At 40.8% G+C, this 17,134-nt stretch overlaps 2 protein-coding genes and 1 long non-coding RNA gene across 3 annotated transcripts in view; 1 reads left to right on the forward strand and 2 right to left on the reverse strand.

Annotated features, from left to right (window-relative positions):
- LOC7453671 (germin-like protein subfamily 1 member 16) overlaps window positions 1-17,134 on the reverse strand; it is a 79,732-nt gene that overhangs the window by 34,503 nt on the left and 28,095 nt on the right. The gene's annotated exons all lie outside the window — the stretch shown is intronic.
- LOC127905155 (germin-like protein subfamily 1 member 16) lies at window positions 1,134-2,327 on the reverse strand. Its single transcript, XM_052451829.1, has 2 exons — window positions 2,093-2,327; window positions 1,134-1,994 (listed from the first exon to the last, which is right to left on the reverse strand). The coding sequence occupies exons 1-2, from the start codon at window positions 2,316-2,318 to the stop codon at window positions 1,441-1,443; spliced, it is 780 nt and encodes a 259-aa protein (XP_052307789.1). The 5' UTR covers window positions 2,319-2,327; the 3' UTR covers window positions 1,134-1,440.
- Window positions 6,207-17,070, forward strand: LOC127905159 (uncharacterized). Its single transcript, XR_008058907.1, has 2 exons — window positions 6,207-7,456; window positions 16,664-17,070. It is a non-coding gene; the product is annotated as an uncharacterized LOC127905159 (long non-coding RNA).

Raw genomic sequence — 17,134 nt, forward strand, 5'->3', positions numbered from 1 at the left:
ATTATAAGCTTTTCTCTTTAGCCAAGAGATTGGCTCTATGCTTTGACTCAATCACTTTCACCTATTTTCGTCATGAGTCTAATTATATGGCAGATCACCTGGCAAAACAAGGAGTGCACAGAACAAGAGAATTTGTTGCTTGGATTTGAGTCGGCCAAATGTTTTTGGCCCTTCTTTTGTCTATATCTGTTTGCGGTTCCTAGTGGTGATGAGTTGTTTTTTCCAGGTTTTGAAAGTTTTGAATTCTAGAGAGGCAATGGCTGGTTGTAGCAGGTGGTAAGGAGTGGTCTGGTTCTTCACCATACCATTCATTCTCTTCCATTTTATTCTTGGCATATCAGAGTTGGTCTAGGAGGAGCTGGTGTTTCATGATGTTAGTAGCTTGGTCTGAAGATCTCTTTTAATATGGAAAAGTCGAGGATAGATGGAAAGATTTAGTAATAATTTAAATCAGAATCGAGATAGTTTTTTGGTTTTATGGGAGTTTCCCTTGGATTTTTAGCTTGGTAGTTTAGCTTGGCAGTTTTGTTTGCGTGGAGGCAAAGCTGCATCCTGTGGTTGTTGCTCTGTTTTGTGGTTTTCTTGGTCTTTTTCCTTTTTCGTTTGTTTAATTTGCTAAACTTGAGTGTTGTGCAGATTTTTATCTTGTCCTTCCCGCCATCTTTAATTTGGCGTTTTAATGCAATACTTTAGTTATTAAAAAAAAAATCATGATTTCTGTAGCACGTCTTTGCCTTGCACACTCATCTTGTAGGAGGCCAACGATGAAAACGGTGAACTTTCTTATTTCTCTCCATATAAATATATTTGCACAAGTCGTCCATGAAAATGTCATCATGGAATAGCAGATATTGAGGTTATTTCAGTAGCCGGAGTACAAACTCCTTAACAGTATCGAGTCCAATGAAGAAAAATCCCCGTGGAGAATGGACGACTCATCCTCGACAGCCAATGTTAGTCTGCCTTCGGATGATACATACCATGAAATATTACTAGCTAAAGCACCAAATTAGCGAGCATCCAATATCTCAGCCACCATGAAATCATTTCCAATATTGGTCTAGATTTTGACTCTTGATTACTTTGGGAAAAAACTTTTGATACCTTTTCTTTTTTTGGTAAGTCAAGGTACGTACGTAGATTAAAAAACTTTTGATACAATCAAACAGGACATAAACTTGGTACATGATGAAAAGAAGTTGGCAGCTTGCCATCTTAAGTTATTCAAAATACAGAACGGACGTGGATAATCCAAAAGGGAAACCTCAACTGAAGAGCATAAACCCTCCAGCAACATGACACCTGACAGAGAAATTATTAGCTTAACAAAACAGGTGGAGAACGTTCCAAAAAAACACATAGACTCTAAAAGGGGAAGGCATAGAGCACTTCTTTATTATCGCACATCAACTATGCGAATATGGGAAATTTAGAAAGTATTCATGTAGGGTTCACCCATTCTTGACTCTGGAGATCCTCCACAAGTTTTTCATCCAAATGGAATGCTGTGGTGAGAACTTCAGGATAAAGAGGCCAACTGGCTCCAAAGATTGCATTTGCTACTGTGTTTACTCCTGGATTTTGGCTTGTTAATGCAGCAATAGCAACGGCAGGAGTCTTTCCAATATTCAATTGAAAATGAATGAGGCCGAATGGGAATACAAAGAGATCTCCTGGTTTTAGGATTTTGGTAAAGAGACGATGATCAGGATTTGAGGTTACAAAGCCAGCATAAAGAGTGCCTTCCAAAACCAGCAGAACCTCCGATCCTCTGGGGTGATAATGTGGAGGGTTTAGGCCACCGTTTGGCGCCAAGTCTATCCGTGCTAAAGATACGCCAAGAGTGTTAAGCCCAGGCATTAGATCGGCTGTAATGATATTAACACGTGCTCCAAGTTGATTTGATGTGTTTCCAGGAACATCAAGCCCCGAGTACGAGAAATCATCAGGAGTGGCGAGGCTTGGATTCTTACACAATTTTCCATTAACAAGAACTGCAGACACAAGCAAAATGTAATCAGTTGGAATGCGAATTCAAAATGAAATACATATAATAGTTCGTGATTCCGAAATATCACAATCTTGAATGTACCAGCAGAATTAGCATCATCTATTGCTACGCAGAAGTCTTGGAGGGGGCTGGGGTCATAGGCAGTGACAAATGAGGAAGCCAGAGCCAAGAGAATAAAAACCGCTATCAAATTAGCAACTTTCATCATGGTTCTGCTTTGGCTTGCTACCTTGAATTCTTTCCTTTTCTTTTTTCCTTCTTGGGTATTGTTTGTTGGGTAAGGCGGGAGAGCTTGCATGCAGAGCATGGGTATTTATCAAGCGAACATTGGACTTTGACGATTGTATATATGATGAAACTCTAACGTGCCTTCACTAGTTAAATCTATATTTTTGGAGCAATATAATTAATTAATTAAATAACCAAGCAGAGACTAACAACAGTGACGATGACTAAATGGAGGCAAGATACTTTACGCCTCTTAATTGGCCAAAAAAATGCTGTTTAATCACGAGGATTAAGAAGCAATGTGATCTTAATTAGTTACTCAATCATCAAGAACTTCTAGATTTTTCAATTCTTCAACTCCTGAAGAGAACCTCTTCATTCTTTTTTGGAGGTTAATGGACTTCAATTGTTTTTTCTTTTTCATTTTTTCCGACTCAATATCAAATTAACTTTTACCACTGCAAGCATAAATATCTGTGTTTATTTATTTATTTTCCATGAAGGCATGCATCGGGATTGAGAACTGAAAAATGTACTAAAGTTTTCTTTCAATTTATTAAGTGATTTCGTTTAACTTGATCACTGCAGTAACCTAAGAATATATTCTTCTAGCTGAAATCTTATTTGATATAATATTTTGCTAATTATGAAAGGAGATCCATCAAGGACTATATCAAACATAAAAGAAAAATTAAAACTACATAATAAGCAACATTCGATATAGCCATTTATGAATTACATCATGGAGTTGAAGAATGAAGAGTACAAGATGAAGACGCGCACGATGGAATTGAAAACTCTAGAAGTTCTTATAGTTAGGCAATTATGATATTTATACGTTTCTTCTCTATCCACCTCTGGCCAATAGAGAGACATTAAAGTACTTGTTGAACTCTTTTTTGCCTCAACTTAGTCATCATCAGGCTCCCGGGTTCTCACCATTGCTTATAATGAGTGTGTGCTCTGTTTGGGCCAAAATGTAAATTTAACTAGTGAAGGTCTATTAGGGTTTCTGCATGCAATTGTCAAATGCCAGTGTTTGACTGGTCAAAGATCAATGATAAGTTGTTGAGAAACAAAACTTAAACGACGTATAACTCATCTATAAATACCCATGCTAATACCCATGCTCTGCATGCAAGTTCTCACTCCACTAATTAAGCTAATGGCTTCTAATACCTTGATAAGTGGAGTAAAATGAAAAGCTTCGTGGAAGGAGTTTTATGTTCAAAAGCCTGTTAAAAGTAAAGCAAGCCAGAACCATGTACAAATGGAAGAGGCAAGTGTGTTGTGCCATGGACCTCCCTGTTTCCCTAAGAAAAATTATGTAGAAAGGTCTTTTAAGTGGGATCGCTTTTCTAAAAGGGACAACAACCTTAGAAAAAAACCAGAAAAGATCGATTAGGAAACACATGAGCTGCCATAAAATACACACTATTCCAGTGAATGCCACCCTCATATAAGTCTTCACGACCATCAAAGGTAAGGAATTTGTTCAATACCTTCCACCTATAAAATCATCACCTAGTACTTGTTTAGACAGACAACTGGTAAATGTTTGTGGACTTTCCAGATTTAAACAAAGCTTTCCCAGAAGATAACCATCCTCTCTCTAAGATTGACTGATTGGTTAACTCCACTGCGAGTTTTGAATACCTCAGCTTCTTGGATGCCAACTCTAGCTATCACCAAATTACCATGCTCCATAATTGAAGGGGAAACATTTTGTTATAAAGTTATGCCTTTTAGGCTTAAGAATGCAAGGGCCACTTATTAGTGGATGGTAAAAAAAATGTATTTAAGAACCAACTTGGGAGGATTATAAAAGGATATGTTGATGACATGTTAGTGAAAGCAAGACTTTTGAGAAACATTAACTAGACCAAAAAGAAGTCATTTCCTCTGCTTGACCATAATAAGATGAAACTTAATCATTCCAAATAAGTCTTTGCCATCAAATGAGGAAAATTTTTGGGTTTTCTAGTAAGTAACAAGGGAATCGAGCCTAACCTAGAGAAGAATAATGATATTGCGATATTTTGAGCAGTGTGCGCTCTGTTCCAATGATGTGTTATTGCACTTGGAGCCATGCCTGCTAGACCAAGTTAACCTCAATGTCATTGTTCTTTTGTGCTTCTCTACAGTGGGAAGAAAGGATTAGAGCATATGATAGGCTTAGATAACCATCTTTGGTTTACCAATGGAAGGATGAAACAAAAACTGCTTCGATATTCTTTCAGAGAGCTTTGGCAATATTGTTGGCTATGACACAACATGTGTTAGCCAGGGATCTATATCTAGTATAAGGGTCTTTATTAGCACTATAAAGTTGGAACATTTGCATAACCAACTTATCCTTAAGCTTGATGAAATACAAATTAAGGTCACGTTGAAAGAGATAAAGGGTGAGTTCATTCCTTCCATCACAATAGTCAAACACTTTATGGATGTCTCGTTGTATTTAGAATTGACCTTTGATGAAGAAGAAGAGGAAGGTGATCAGAAAACTGATTTTGCAACATTAACCACCAGGGCTACAAGACAAAAAGTTGAGTTTGAATTCGATTTTAATTGTGCTTTGGGCAGCTAAAATCAGCTTGACATTAAATGCTTCAGGCCAGCCATACCATTTTTGTACTTTTTTCTAGAAATTACAGAATTATACAGGCATTTAGCTTTATCTGATAAGCATATGTACAACACTGGTAACCACTTGGCTCTTATGCTATATGATTATGATGAGGTGGCTATAACTGCTTGTATAGACGTGGACGTGTCACAAGCCGCTTCCTTTATTGAGGGAGATGAGCTGGGAAAAAAAAGCTCTAATAGTGAAGAGTTAAAGAAGATGGGCTGAAAGAAGACTTCTAGTATAGGCCGATTAACAAGTTTTAACTTAAACATTGCGCCATCATTTGTAAATTTCATTACCCCCATTATTGATCTGAGTAAGTTGTATGATTTGGAATTGAAAAATAGGAAAACTCAAAGAAAGAAAGTTAAGATATTTACACGCAAAGCATCCTCTCTTAAGAAAAGGAAACCACATAAAGTAAAAAGGTTAAGGCTCTAAGCAAGCTGAGATAGGGGTTATTGATAATTTAGTTTCTGATAATGTAATTATGAATAGAAATGTTATTATTCGATCTAGAAAGGAACTAGCTAGTGAAGACGAGGCAAGCAGTTCACACATTAGATTTTTTCCAAGGATTGATGATCAAGCATGTGAGCCATTACATACTGACCCCATAGATGAAGCAATTACTTGCTGGGATATGGGAAAAGCTATCTTGCAAATTCATGATGGAACCCAACTTATGACATAGACACTGCATGGATTTATTGAAAATGATATGGAGTAGTGGATTAGTAGGAAGAAGCGGTGACTTACTTCTCTTGGTTCTTTTAAGGTGTGGTTTTTAATCCTTTCTATGGGTCGTATGATTATTTGGAATGCGTGTGGTTTAGGGGGCAGAAATAAAAACAAATGTGTGAGAAATCTTGTTAGAAAGCTTAGTCTGGATGTCTTGGGTGTGTTGGAAATGAAAGTGGACAATATTAATAACTGTATCATTAATTCGACTTGGGGTAGATATTCTAGAGACTAGTATGCAATGCCTTCCTTAGGTCTTTCTAGGGGTATTTTATGCATATGAAATCCAGCCTTTTTTTGTGCTTCTAGTTGTTCAGTTGCTATAAATGGGCATATTTTACATTTTGAGGCTGTGTTTTCTTGTTCAAATTTGGATTGCTTAGTGTCTTTTGTTTATACTCCAAATGATGGGTTGTTGAAGGAGTTATGGGACTATCTTGTCAATTTTAAAGACATTGTTGGCAAACCATAGTGTCTTACAAGTGACTTCAATGAAACTATATTCCCTGTCGCACGTCAAAAAATCCGCGCTGCGTCGGCTGGCGATTTTTTCTGTCGTTTTGCTTTGATTGGTTCGTTGGGAGTCGCCACCTAGTAATTTATTGAAGGCTACTAGGAAACCCGGGTACAGGTCTTATCAGAGATTCGCGGGTAAGGAACTGGTTGTGGTTAGGGAAGGTATTAGCACCCCTAACGCACCCTACCTGAGGTAAGCTGCTTCGTGTCTTTGATGTGCTAAAGAAGTTTTAAAAATTCTGTTCTTTCATCGAATTTAGAAATACGACTTACATGTAAGTTCATAATTCTTTATCCGTGAGCAAAATCAAAATATTAAATTCTTCTTTAATCTTTGCAATTTTATCCTAAATAAAAAAAAACATCCATAACAAAAAAATACAAACTCACACATACACCTTCACTGTATTTTTTCTTTTCTCTTTCTTTTCTTTTTTGCTTCCATGTTTACAAAATACAAATTCCAAAAAACTTAAAACTAAACAAATATTACATTAAACAAAAATTACATTAAACAATTCTAAAATTACAAAACAGCCCCTAAAACATCCAAAGCAGTGCTGGGACCAGTTCTGTGAAGCCAAAGGACAGCAGGAACAGTGGAGGCGCGTCTCCTCCACGCGCCACCGTCACTGGCGGCGCGTGGGTTCACGCGCCGCCGCAAGAAAAACCCAGCAACAGGGGGGTCTGGATCGACTTCTTCCCCTCTTCTTTTCCTCGCCGGCGGTGAAGATCAACGTCACCTGCAACCAAAAGAAAACGCACAAGCAGTCTGTTTTAGTTATTTTTTTAGATCTGTTTCCCTCTGCTTTCCATCCTTGTCTGCTTCACTTTCTTCTTTCTCAGGTCTGTTCTTGGGGCTTCGTCGTCTTCTCCTCTGCTTCAGGTACTTGGGCGGCGGCTGGTGGAGATCTGGATCGGTCTGTGATGGCTGCGGGTCGTCGCTGCTGGAGGTGGCCGGTCTGTGGACACTGCTGAAGGTGCTTGCTGGAGGTGGGGTGGGCCGTTGCTGCTAGAAGAAGGAGAAGCCGAAGGGCAACAGTTGAGGGACAGCCAGCTTTGGCTTGCTTTGGGGCTGAGGAAAAGGGAAAAGCTTCGGTTGTTTTCTTCTTCTAAGGGAGCGGCGGCCTGGGAGCAGAAGGGGAACAACTCTGGTTTCGGCCCGGCGTGTGGCTGAGCTAGGGCTGTTGGCTTAGTTTTCTGGTGAAGGGAGAGAAGACCCGTGGAAGGGTGGGGGGGCGGCTAGGTCTCTGGTTGGCTTCGGTGGAGAAGAAAATGGGGATAATAGGGAAGACTGAAAATGGCAGGGAAAGGGACGTGTGGCTTCAGTTTTTTTTAGGAGAAAGGGCCGCTGCCTTGGTTGAGGGGAATGCTCTGTGTTCAGGCGGCTTAAAAGGGATAAAGGGGAGTCTGAAATGGCACAGCGTTTCAACAAAAAATGAGAGGGGGTGGGCTGCTGTTTTGGAGTAGAGGCCGGTGTGCAAGGAAGAAAAATCCCAGCGGGCAGTGGCTGAGAGTTTTGCGCTCGGCAGCTCCCAGCAGAAGACAATCAAAATGGAGGGGCTGGTTTGGTTCCTTTTTGTGGCCAGGAGAGGGGGCTGCCCTGGTTTGGTTTTGCAAGAGAAGGGCTGCTGCTTGTGCCCGCTGCTGCTGGTTGAGGGAGAAGAGAAAAAAAGTCCTCTGGAGGGGTCGGCTGGGGAAGAAACCAGAAGAGAATCAGCTCCCGTTTTTCCCCCCTTGTCCCATACGTCAGGTCTGCCTATATGAAGGAAAAGGGAGCAGCGGGGAAGGAAGAGGGACCGGGGACCATCAGTCCTCTTGCCAGCTGCTGTGGGGTTCCTGTCTAGGCTCCTCCCCTGATTTTCAGCCGAAAAAGAGGGATCAAAAAATGGTGTTGGACCCGGGGAGCGGCTCTTCGGCGCTGTGGGCGCAGGGGAGCAGAAAAGATATTAAGTCCCCCCCCTCTTTAATTGTAAAATTGCCCCCTCTTGGAAATTCAGTGTAAACTAGTCCCTCAACTTTTCCTTTCCTTCTCTTTTCCTCTTTTTTTTTGTAAATTTTGATTTTTCTTATTTTTTGTATTTTTTGGAAACGAGCAAATCAACGTCGACTCAAATGAGGAAAATCAATGATTTTAAAATTAACGCGTTAAAAGTTGAACGCGTTCGAAAGACCTTTGAAAATTTAAATTCTTTTGAGACGATGCTAAAAATGCTAAAAACGATGCAAATGTATTAAAAATGTATTTTTTTGGATTTTCAATGTTTTTCGCTATTTTTGGATTTTTCTGAAAATTTATCAAAACATGGGTCAAAAATTGGGTAGCAACAGATGCCCCCTCTTTACAATGCTTACGAAGCAAAACTCCTCAATGTTTTGCATAGTAAGCTTTGTAAAGAAAATCTTTTTTTTTTTCGTTAACTTGAGATCCCATCTGGCGATCTCCTTTTTCAAAACCAAAGAATGTGTGTAGCTCGGTCAACCTGAAATCCCCTCTGGCGATTCCCTTTAACCAAAGCTACATGAGATCCCATCTGGCGACCTCATTAAACCAAAACAAAGAATAAGTGTGTAACTCGGTCAACCTGAAATCCCATCTGGCGATTCCCTTTAACCAAAGCTACATGAGATCCCATCTGGCGACCTCATTAAATCAAAACAAAGAATGTGTAAAAAGTGGTCTCATTGTAATGGGTGACCTACCCAGGTGGAAAGAATGTGAAAAACAGTCTCATTATGATGGGTGACCTACCCAAATGGAAAGAAGGGAAGAGTGGTCTCATTCTTATGGGTGACCTACCCAGGGGAAGAATGGCCTCATTATAATGGGTGACCTACCCAAGTAACAAAAAAAATGGAGAATGGTCTCATTCTAATGGGTGACCTACCCAGAAAAAATGGTCTCATTGTGATGGGTGACCTACCCAAGTGGAAAAGGGGAAGAGTGGTCTCATTCTTATGGGTGACCTACCCAGGGGGAAGAATGGCCTCATTATAATGGGTGACCTACCCAAGTAAAAAAAAAGATGGAGAATGGTCTCATTCTAATGGGTGACCTACCCAAGAAAAAAATGATGGTCTCATTATGATGGGTGACCTACCCAAGTGGAAAAGGAAAGAGTGGTCTCATTCTTATGGGTGACCTACCCAGGGGGAAGAATGGCCTCATTATCATGGGTGACCTACCCAAGTAAAAAAAAATGGAGAATGGTCTCATTCTAATGGGTGACCTACCCAGAAAAAAAAATGATGGTCTCATTATGATGGGTGACCTACCCAAGTGGAAAAAATGTGAAAAACGGTCTCATTATGATGGGTGACCTACCCAAATGGAAAGAATGTGAAGTGCGGTCTCATTATGATGGGTGACCTACCCAAATGGAAAGAATGTGAAGTGCGGTCTCATTATAATGGGTGACCTACCCAGATGGAAGATGGAAAAAATATGAAGTGGTCTCATTGTTATGGGTGACCTACCCAGGTGGAAGATAGAAAAAATGTGAAGTGGTCGTGTTATAATGGGTGACCTACCCAGGTGGAGGATAGAAAAAATATGAAGTGCGGTCTCATTATAATGGGTGACCTACCCAGGTGGAAGATAGAAAAAATATGAAGTGGTCGCGTTATAATGGGTGACCTACCCAAATGGAAGATGGTGGTCTCATTGTGATGGGTGACCTACCCAGAAAAAATGATGCTTTTTCTTTAAAAAAAAATGGTCTCATTGTTACGGGTGACCTACCCAAAGATAGAATGTGACTTACCTGGCAAAAAGACCTGGTTGGAGCAGTCTTAACAGGACAAGGCTGAGAAACTTGGCACCTTCTGGTTGCAGGTTGACTTGAAGACTCCTTGATGACGAGGTTAATCTCCTTGTTTCTTTGAGATTCTCCTACTGGCAGGGTTCATCTCATTCTCTTCTCGTTCCAGGATCTTAACCGATTCTTTCATCATCAACTCAATGATTCTTTCTTTGTCCACAACCTTGCTGGACTTCATTGAGGATCTTTCTGTAACAAATCATAAGTATGTGCAATGCTTTGAGGTTAGATGACATGCATGCATCCTTACCTGATGTGAAATATAGGCCCCCCCTTTGATGATCCATCGTCATAGGGTGCCTTTGTTTGCATTCCAAAGCTTTATTGGTTCTTTCGATGCATTGGCTCATTCATGTGCTAGCCATCCCCTCAGTTGTAAGTGCAGTGCACATCCTGGGCTGTCTTCGACGGTTACTGCTCTTGCTGTTTATCAAGCTTGACTCTGCCCCCAAGTGTGGTGTTGCTTGATTCATCATGAAGGATTTTCTCTCCTGGATTCTTCTGAGAACTATCCTCTGATTGGTTGTGTGCATCATGCCAACCCATCCAGATTGTTAATCAGTCATGAACTTGCCTCTAGTTGGAACAATACTTTTCAAGTATATGTTATTACCAGCCTTTTTGGAACTGTCAAGTCATCCAGACATGGATCTCATACCTTGCAGTAAAAAGGGCTCATCGTTGTAAGCTCAATGTTCTTCTCCATGGATTCTTCTCAGCTTGTCAAATCAGATCATGAAAGGAAATGTGTTGGCATCATCAATGATGTTCATCACCCATATTCATGCGGTGAAGTGCGCATTTGAGCTTCAGAATAGATGGTCCCACAGTCGATCTTGGTGGTATGCATCTTTCTGCCATTCATTCTAATGCAACTATGAGATAACATCTGTCATAGCCATGTTTCAAAGGGTAACCCCAAGATGAAGATAATAAAATGCCCTTCAAGTGCAGCGTTGCTCATCAATTGCTGCTGAAGTTCACTAAATCACTGACTGTCTTTGAACAACATTGCCCCCAGTAATGATCTGAATGCTTGTTCATCTGTTTATACTCAACAAGTTTTTTCTTTATCATTGTCAGATGCTAAACATAACTTTGATGGACTTTGACGACTCATCATCTGATTTTTCTTTGCCCCCAGCTGATCTGAATACTGCTTGTTTTCCTTCTCAGGATCCACTGTATTGCCCCCAGGTGATCAACTTTTCAAAGAGTTTCGAGAAGTGTTGATGTCATTTCTGTCAGGGATTTTGCAAATTCAACCGATGTTCTTCTTTGTTCGACAATCTTTCTTGTTCTGGAATCAAATCTCATATTTCAAAGGTCATGTCTATTCAAGTCTAATTGTTGAAATAAAATCAAAGAGATGTCTGTTTTTGAAAGTATTTTTTTTTTTTGAAATTCAAGCTTCTTTGGTCAAAGACCCAACACACTATTCAATGCAGTCCTTTGATTATCTTGTATTTTGAAAACAGAAATGACCCGTTGTAAGATTAAAATGACTTTTTTTTTCATGGTTCTTTGTGTTAGTTTTAATCTTTAATCTTGGGTATATCTTTTGATGGTCTGCGATGAGGTGACCTTCTGTGAGTTTCAAGGAAAACAAAAGGCTCAAGTCAAAACTTGAGGATTCATCAAGAAATATTGTTTTCTTTTTTAGCACCAATTTTATCAGCATGCATAATAACCAATAGCTTAATTCATGAAGCCACGACTCTTATGGAAAAACTTTTCAAGTTTTGAGAGCGCCATTTATCGGTTCAGATTGCTTACTTGATCAAAAAGGGCTTTTAAGAGCACGTAATGCACGCTATGGTTCATGGCTATGAAAGAAAGGGATTTCACAAGCTCAAAAGGTGTTTGAGGGTTTCAAAGACCTAGGATCAACATCAAACTATTCATCAACTCTTTTTCTATTGTTGTCTTTGTAGAGGAAATGACATATAACCTTATTAACCTTAAATATCAGAATTCTCTTAATATAGGTTATATGCAAAACCAATTTTTTCTTTGATGAATCACCAATCTCAATCATCTGATAACTTCAAGGGCTTTATCATGGATGCCAAAGGTCATGGCTTTCACATAGCATTTCTCATAGTTTTCTAACACGCCCCCAGTTTAGGTCTTCTTTCTTTTAACTCTCGCTCAAACGTTGGACTTTTGTTCTAAGCCTTCTCTTTCACTTTTGTCTTTTCTTATTTGCCCCCAGTGCGGAGTGTGATCCTAGTCAGGGTTTTCTTGAAAAAAATATTATATCAGGCTCAAATGGGGACTGCAAGGGATAATATTTCAAGAAATGTGAAAGGATAACAAAGATGGCCTTTTCTCATTTCAAGCAAGGTCGGTTAGAACCGATAAATTTTGACATCATCTAGTGTAATGATTAGAACTTGTAAGAGTCATGATTCACGAGTACATAACTACTGAATCCCCTACGTGTCATTATGCATATTGCTAAAACTAGCTATGATGTGTGGTTCAGTTTCAGGAGGTATGAGTTCAAAATTGTTTGGTCACCTCATGTCATTTTCAAACATCAAGTCATTTCCGCAATCAAAACACTTTTAATCTTCAGGATTGACTAGCTTTAATTTTGTATGTTGGAGTTTGATCAACAAAATTATTTTTTGTCAAAATACCCTTTGAAAGAAGCATCTCTTGATTTCAAAACAACAAAAAGACAAAGAAAATATATGTTTCGTTCAAGGATGAGATGTGACCCCAAAACAAAATGCAAGATGGCAAAATCCATAACAAAAATGATTGACAGTTCAGCACCATTCTTGGATCAGCTTTTCTGGCCATATCTGTGTTTTGCCGAGCAACTTCGATCACTTGTTATTCTGATGATGTTCTGGTGACAAAATGATCGATGACATCATCTTTCACAAACTCAGCTCGATTCTTGAAACTATCATCCGGTCTCGATTCTTGAAATTCTTGCAACTGTTCAATTGAAATGGCCGAGGAACCCGTAATGATTTTCACATCTCGCCTGGCTTATACCCCTTAGGAAATAGTGGTTGCATGTGATTTAACGGAGTCGAGGCGACAAGTCTAGAATCTGGCAGATACTGGTAGACAAACTTGAGTGGCAGAGGGATGTCAATATTGGCAAAGACATTTGAGCAGTTGATGTTATGGCAAGACCTGACTAGGCAAAATGATTGAGGTTTCTCAATTGAGAGTTATCTTCTGATTCAACTCTTATCACTGTTATGGAATCCATGGTAGATCATTCAATCTTTCCTCTCTTGATAGCTAGCTCAATTCTTTTGGAAATACACACAACTTCATGTCAATATTTCAATGTTGTTGTGGTTGGTTGAGGGTTGTCGGGAACCTTTCAATAGCTTGGTAATCTTGGCAGTGCCCAGAAACATGTGGCATCGCCATTACCGACGTGTGGAATCACACATTGTCAAAACTGGAAGAGAACCTGATGAATCTAAAACTCCTTTGTCTCCTCTTTGATTCCTCACTGACGGTGCAACAAACAGACACCTGTAGAGGGAGCTCTGCTCTGTTGAAGTTTCAATCTTCTTTCTATTTTTCAGCCGAGGTCTGTCTCTTTTCCCTTCTTTTGCATTTTCAAGCTAACACCGATGAGAGAAAATTATAGATGATCAGAAACTACTGCATCCCTTCTTGGATTCTCCACTTGCAGACCTACAAACAGATTTCTGCAGAGAGAGCTCTGCCACGGTGAAGTTCTATATTTGCTCTTGTTTTCTAGCTCAAGTCTGGCTTTTCTGCCTACTACAGTGTTTCGATGCTGAAACTGGTGGGGTAAATTTTCACATTGTCTAGAACTACTACATCCCCTCTTGAATTCCCCACTTGCAGAGCCATAAACGGGTTTTTGTAGAGAGAGCTCTGCCACGTCAAAGTTCGACGACTGCTCATGTTTTCAGACTAGGTCTGACTCTTTGGCCTACTCCAGTGTTTCAGTGCTGAAACTGATGAGACAAATTTTTGTAGCGTATGAAAGTACTGCATCCCCTCTTGCATTCCCAACTGGCAGATCCATAAACAAATCTCTACAAAGAGAGCTCTGCAACGTAGAAGTTTGATGTCTGTTCATGTTTTTCAGACCAGGTCTGACTCTTCAACCTACCACGGTGTCTTTGTGCTGAAACTAATGAGAGATTTTTATAGCATATGCAACTTATAAATCCCCTCTTGCATTCCCAACTTGCAGAGCCACAAACAGATTTTTGTAGAGAGAGCTCTGCCACATTGAAGTTCAGTGTCTAATCATGGTTTTTTTTTTTTTTTTTTTTTTTGCTGAACTGGAATTAAGCTCACAGTGAGGGTAACCTCAAAGAAGGCTAATGCACCATGCACAGAAGGCTAGCAATTATTTGGTGCCATTGAAAGATGTGGAGGCGATGAACAATTAACAGGGCAATTGACCGAGAACAAAAGTTGTCATTAGTTATGACTGAAGGCATTGTTGTCGTGGTTCATGACTGAAAAGGAGAGGTGCAGCTTCAATGGGACGTGGACGAGCAGTGTTCCCACAGAAAACTGTGCAGACATTTCCTTTCCATTTGATGCTCAACACTTGTTCAGGCAGATCTGAGCCTAGCTACTTCACCTTTAATGCTCTCAACTTTCTTTGTGATAATGAGCCTCTCTCCGACAACTTTCTTCATTTCCAATCTTTTTCAATCACGTGTAGCAAACCTCGGACAGGGGAACCTATTTTTCCTCATGGTACATGCATGATAAATGTATGAACATGTAATCTATATGAAGAACTCGCCCTTCGAGGGGTGACATATGGTTGTAACTCTTGCATGATGAAACAAGAATTTCTATTCTTGCTCAAACTCTACAATGAAAATTTTCTGAGTGACGGCCATTGGGTCACCCACAAGTCCTGAATTCAAGATGCTTCAAAAAGGGCTTGCTCAGATGCAAAACAACTATTTACGAAGCATACATCCTAACGGCAGGTTCTAATCTTTTTAAGTGAGACAAGAGGTAGGTTTACTACTTGGTCTCTAAAAAGGGTCTCTCGCTGTCCCAGTGATCGCCCTTGTAAGGCAATATGGGGGTTCAGCAGACAGCGGGATGGCACATGTACCAATCACTATCAGTCTAAACACTCAGCAAAGAGTTGGGGTTTACACAAACTTAAACCTTGACTCAAGTCATAAGGCAAGCTGCTAGTCCCCCACCTAACCTGAAGCTTGTGTGTGCTTTAAAAAATTAAAATATGTGATGCATGAGACAATTCTACAAAATGCATGAATAAAACAAAAATAAAACAAGACAAAAATGCAAAAACATAAACACATCAAATAAACAAAGCTTAGTCCAATAATGTTGAAAACATTACCTGTCCCCAGTGGAGTCGCCATTCTGTCGCACGTCAAAAAATCCGCGCTGCGTCGGCTGGCGATTTTTTCTGTCGTTTTGCTTTGATTGGTTCGTTGGGAGTCGCCACCTAGTAATTTATTGAAGGCTACTAGGAAACCCGGGTACAGGTCTTATCAGAGATTCGCGGGTAAGGAACTGGTTGTGGTTAGGGAAGGTATTAGCACCCCTAACGCACCCTACCTGAGGTAAGCTGCTTCGTGTCTTTGATGTGCTAAAGAAGTTTTAAAAATTCTGTTCTTTCATCGAATTTAGAAATACGACTTACATGTAAGTTCATAATTCTTTATCCGTGAGCAAAATCAAAATATTAAATTCTTCTTTAATCTTTGCAATTTTATCCTAAATAAAAAAAAACATCCATAACAAAAAAATACAAACTCACACATACACCTTCACTGTATTTTTTCTTTTCTCTTTCTTTTCTTTTTTGCTTCCATGTTTACAAAATACAAATTCCAAAAAACTTAAAACTAAACAAATATTACATTAAACAAAAATTACATTAAACAATTCTAAAATTACAAAACAGCCCCTAAAACATCCAAAGCAGTGCTGGGACCAGTTCTGTGAAGCCAAAGGACAGCAGGAACAGTGGAGGCGCGTCTCCTCCACGCGCCACCGTCACTGGCGGCGCGTGGGTTCACGCGCCGCCGCAAGAAAAACCCAGCAACAGGGGGGTCTGGATCGACTTCTTCCCCTCTTCTTTTCCTCGCCGGCGGTGAAGATCAACGTCACCTGCAACCAAAAGAAAACGCACAAGCAGTCTGTTTTAGTTATTTTTTTAGATCTGTTTCCCTCTGCTTTCCATCCTTGTCTGCTTCACTTTCTTCTTTCTCAGGTCTGTTCTTGGGGCTTCGTCGTCTTCTCCTCTGCTTCAGGTACTTGGGCGGCGGCTGGTGGAGATCTGGATCGGTCTGTGATGGCTGCGGGTCGTCGCTGCTGGAGGTGGCCGGTCTGTGGACACTGCTGAAGGTGCTTGCTGGAGGTGGGGTGGGCCGTTGCTGCTAGAAGAAGGAGAAGCCGAAGGGCAACAGTTGAGGGACAGCCAGCTTTGGCTTGCTTTGGGGCTGAGGAAAAGGGAAAAGCTTCGGTTGTTTTCTTCTTCTAAGGGAGCGGCGGCCTGGGAGCAGAAGGGGAACAACTCTGGTTTCGGCCCGGCGTGTGGCTGAGCTAGGGCTGTTGGCTTAGTTTTCTGGTGAAGGGAGAGAAGACCCGTGGAAGGGTGGGGGGCGGCTAGGTCTCTGGTTGGCTTCGGTGGAGAAGAAAATGGGGATAATAGGGAAGACTGAAAATGGCAGGGAAAGGGACGTGTGGCTTCAGTTTTTTTTAGGAGAAAGGGCCGCTGCCTTGGTTGAGGGGAATGCTCTGTGTTCAGGCGGCTTAAAAGGGATAAAGGGGAGTCTGAAATGGCACAGCGTTTCAACAAAAAATGAGAGGGGGTGGGCTGCTGTTTTGGAGTAGAGGCCGGTGTGCAAGGAAGAAAAATCCCAGCGGGCAGTGGCTGAGAGTTTTGCGCTCGGCAGCTCCCAGCAGAAGACAATCAAAATGGAGGGGCTGGTTTGGTTCCTTTTTGTGGCCAGGAGAGGGGGCTGCCCTGGTTTGGTTTTGCAAGAGAAGGGCTGCTGCTTGTGCCCGCTGCTGCTGGTTGAGGGAGAAGAGAAAAAAAGTCCTCTGGAGGGGTCGGCTGGGGAAGAAACCAGAAGAGAATCAGCTCCCGTTTTTCCCCCCTTGTCCCATACGTCAGGTCTGCCTATATGAAGGAAAAGGGAGCAGCGGGGAAGGAAGAGGGAC

The sequence above is a fragment of the Populus trichocarpa genome, chromosome 4, assembly GCF_000002775.5.
Source record: "Populus trichocarpa isolate Nisqually-1 chromosome 4, P.trichocarpa_v4.1, whole genome shotgun sequence".
Taxonomy (NCBI): domain Eukaryota; kingdom Viridiplantae; phylum Streptophyta; class Magnoliopsida; order Malpighiales; family Salicaceae; genus Populus; species Populus trichocarpa.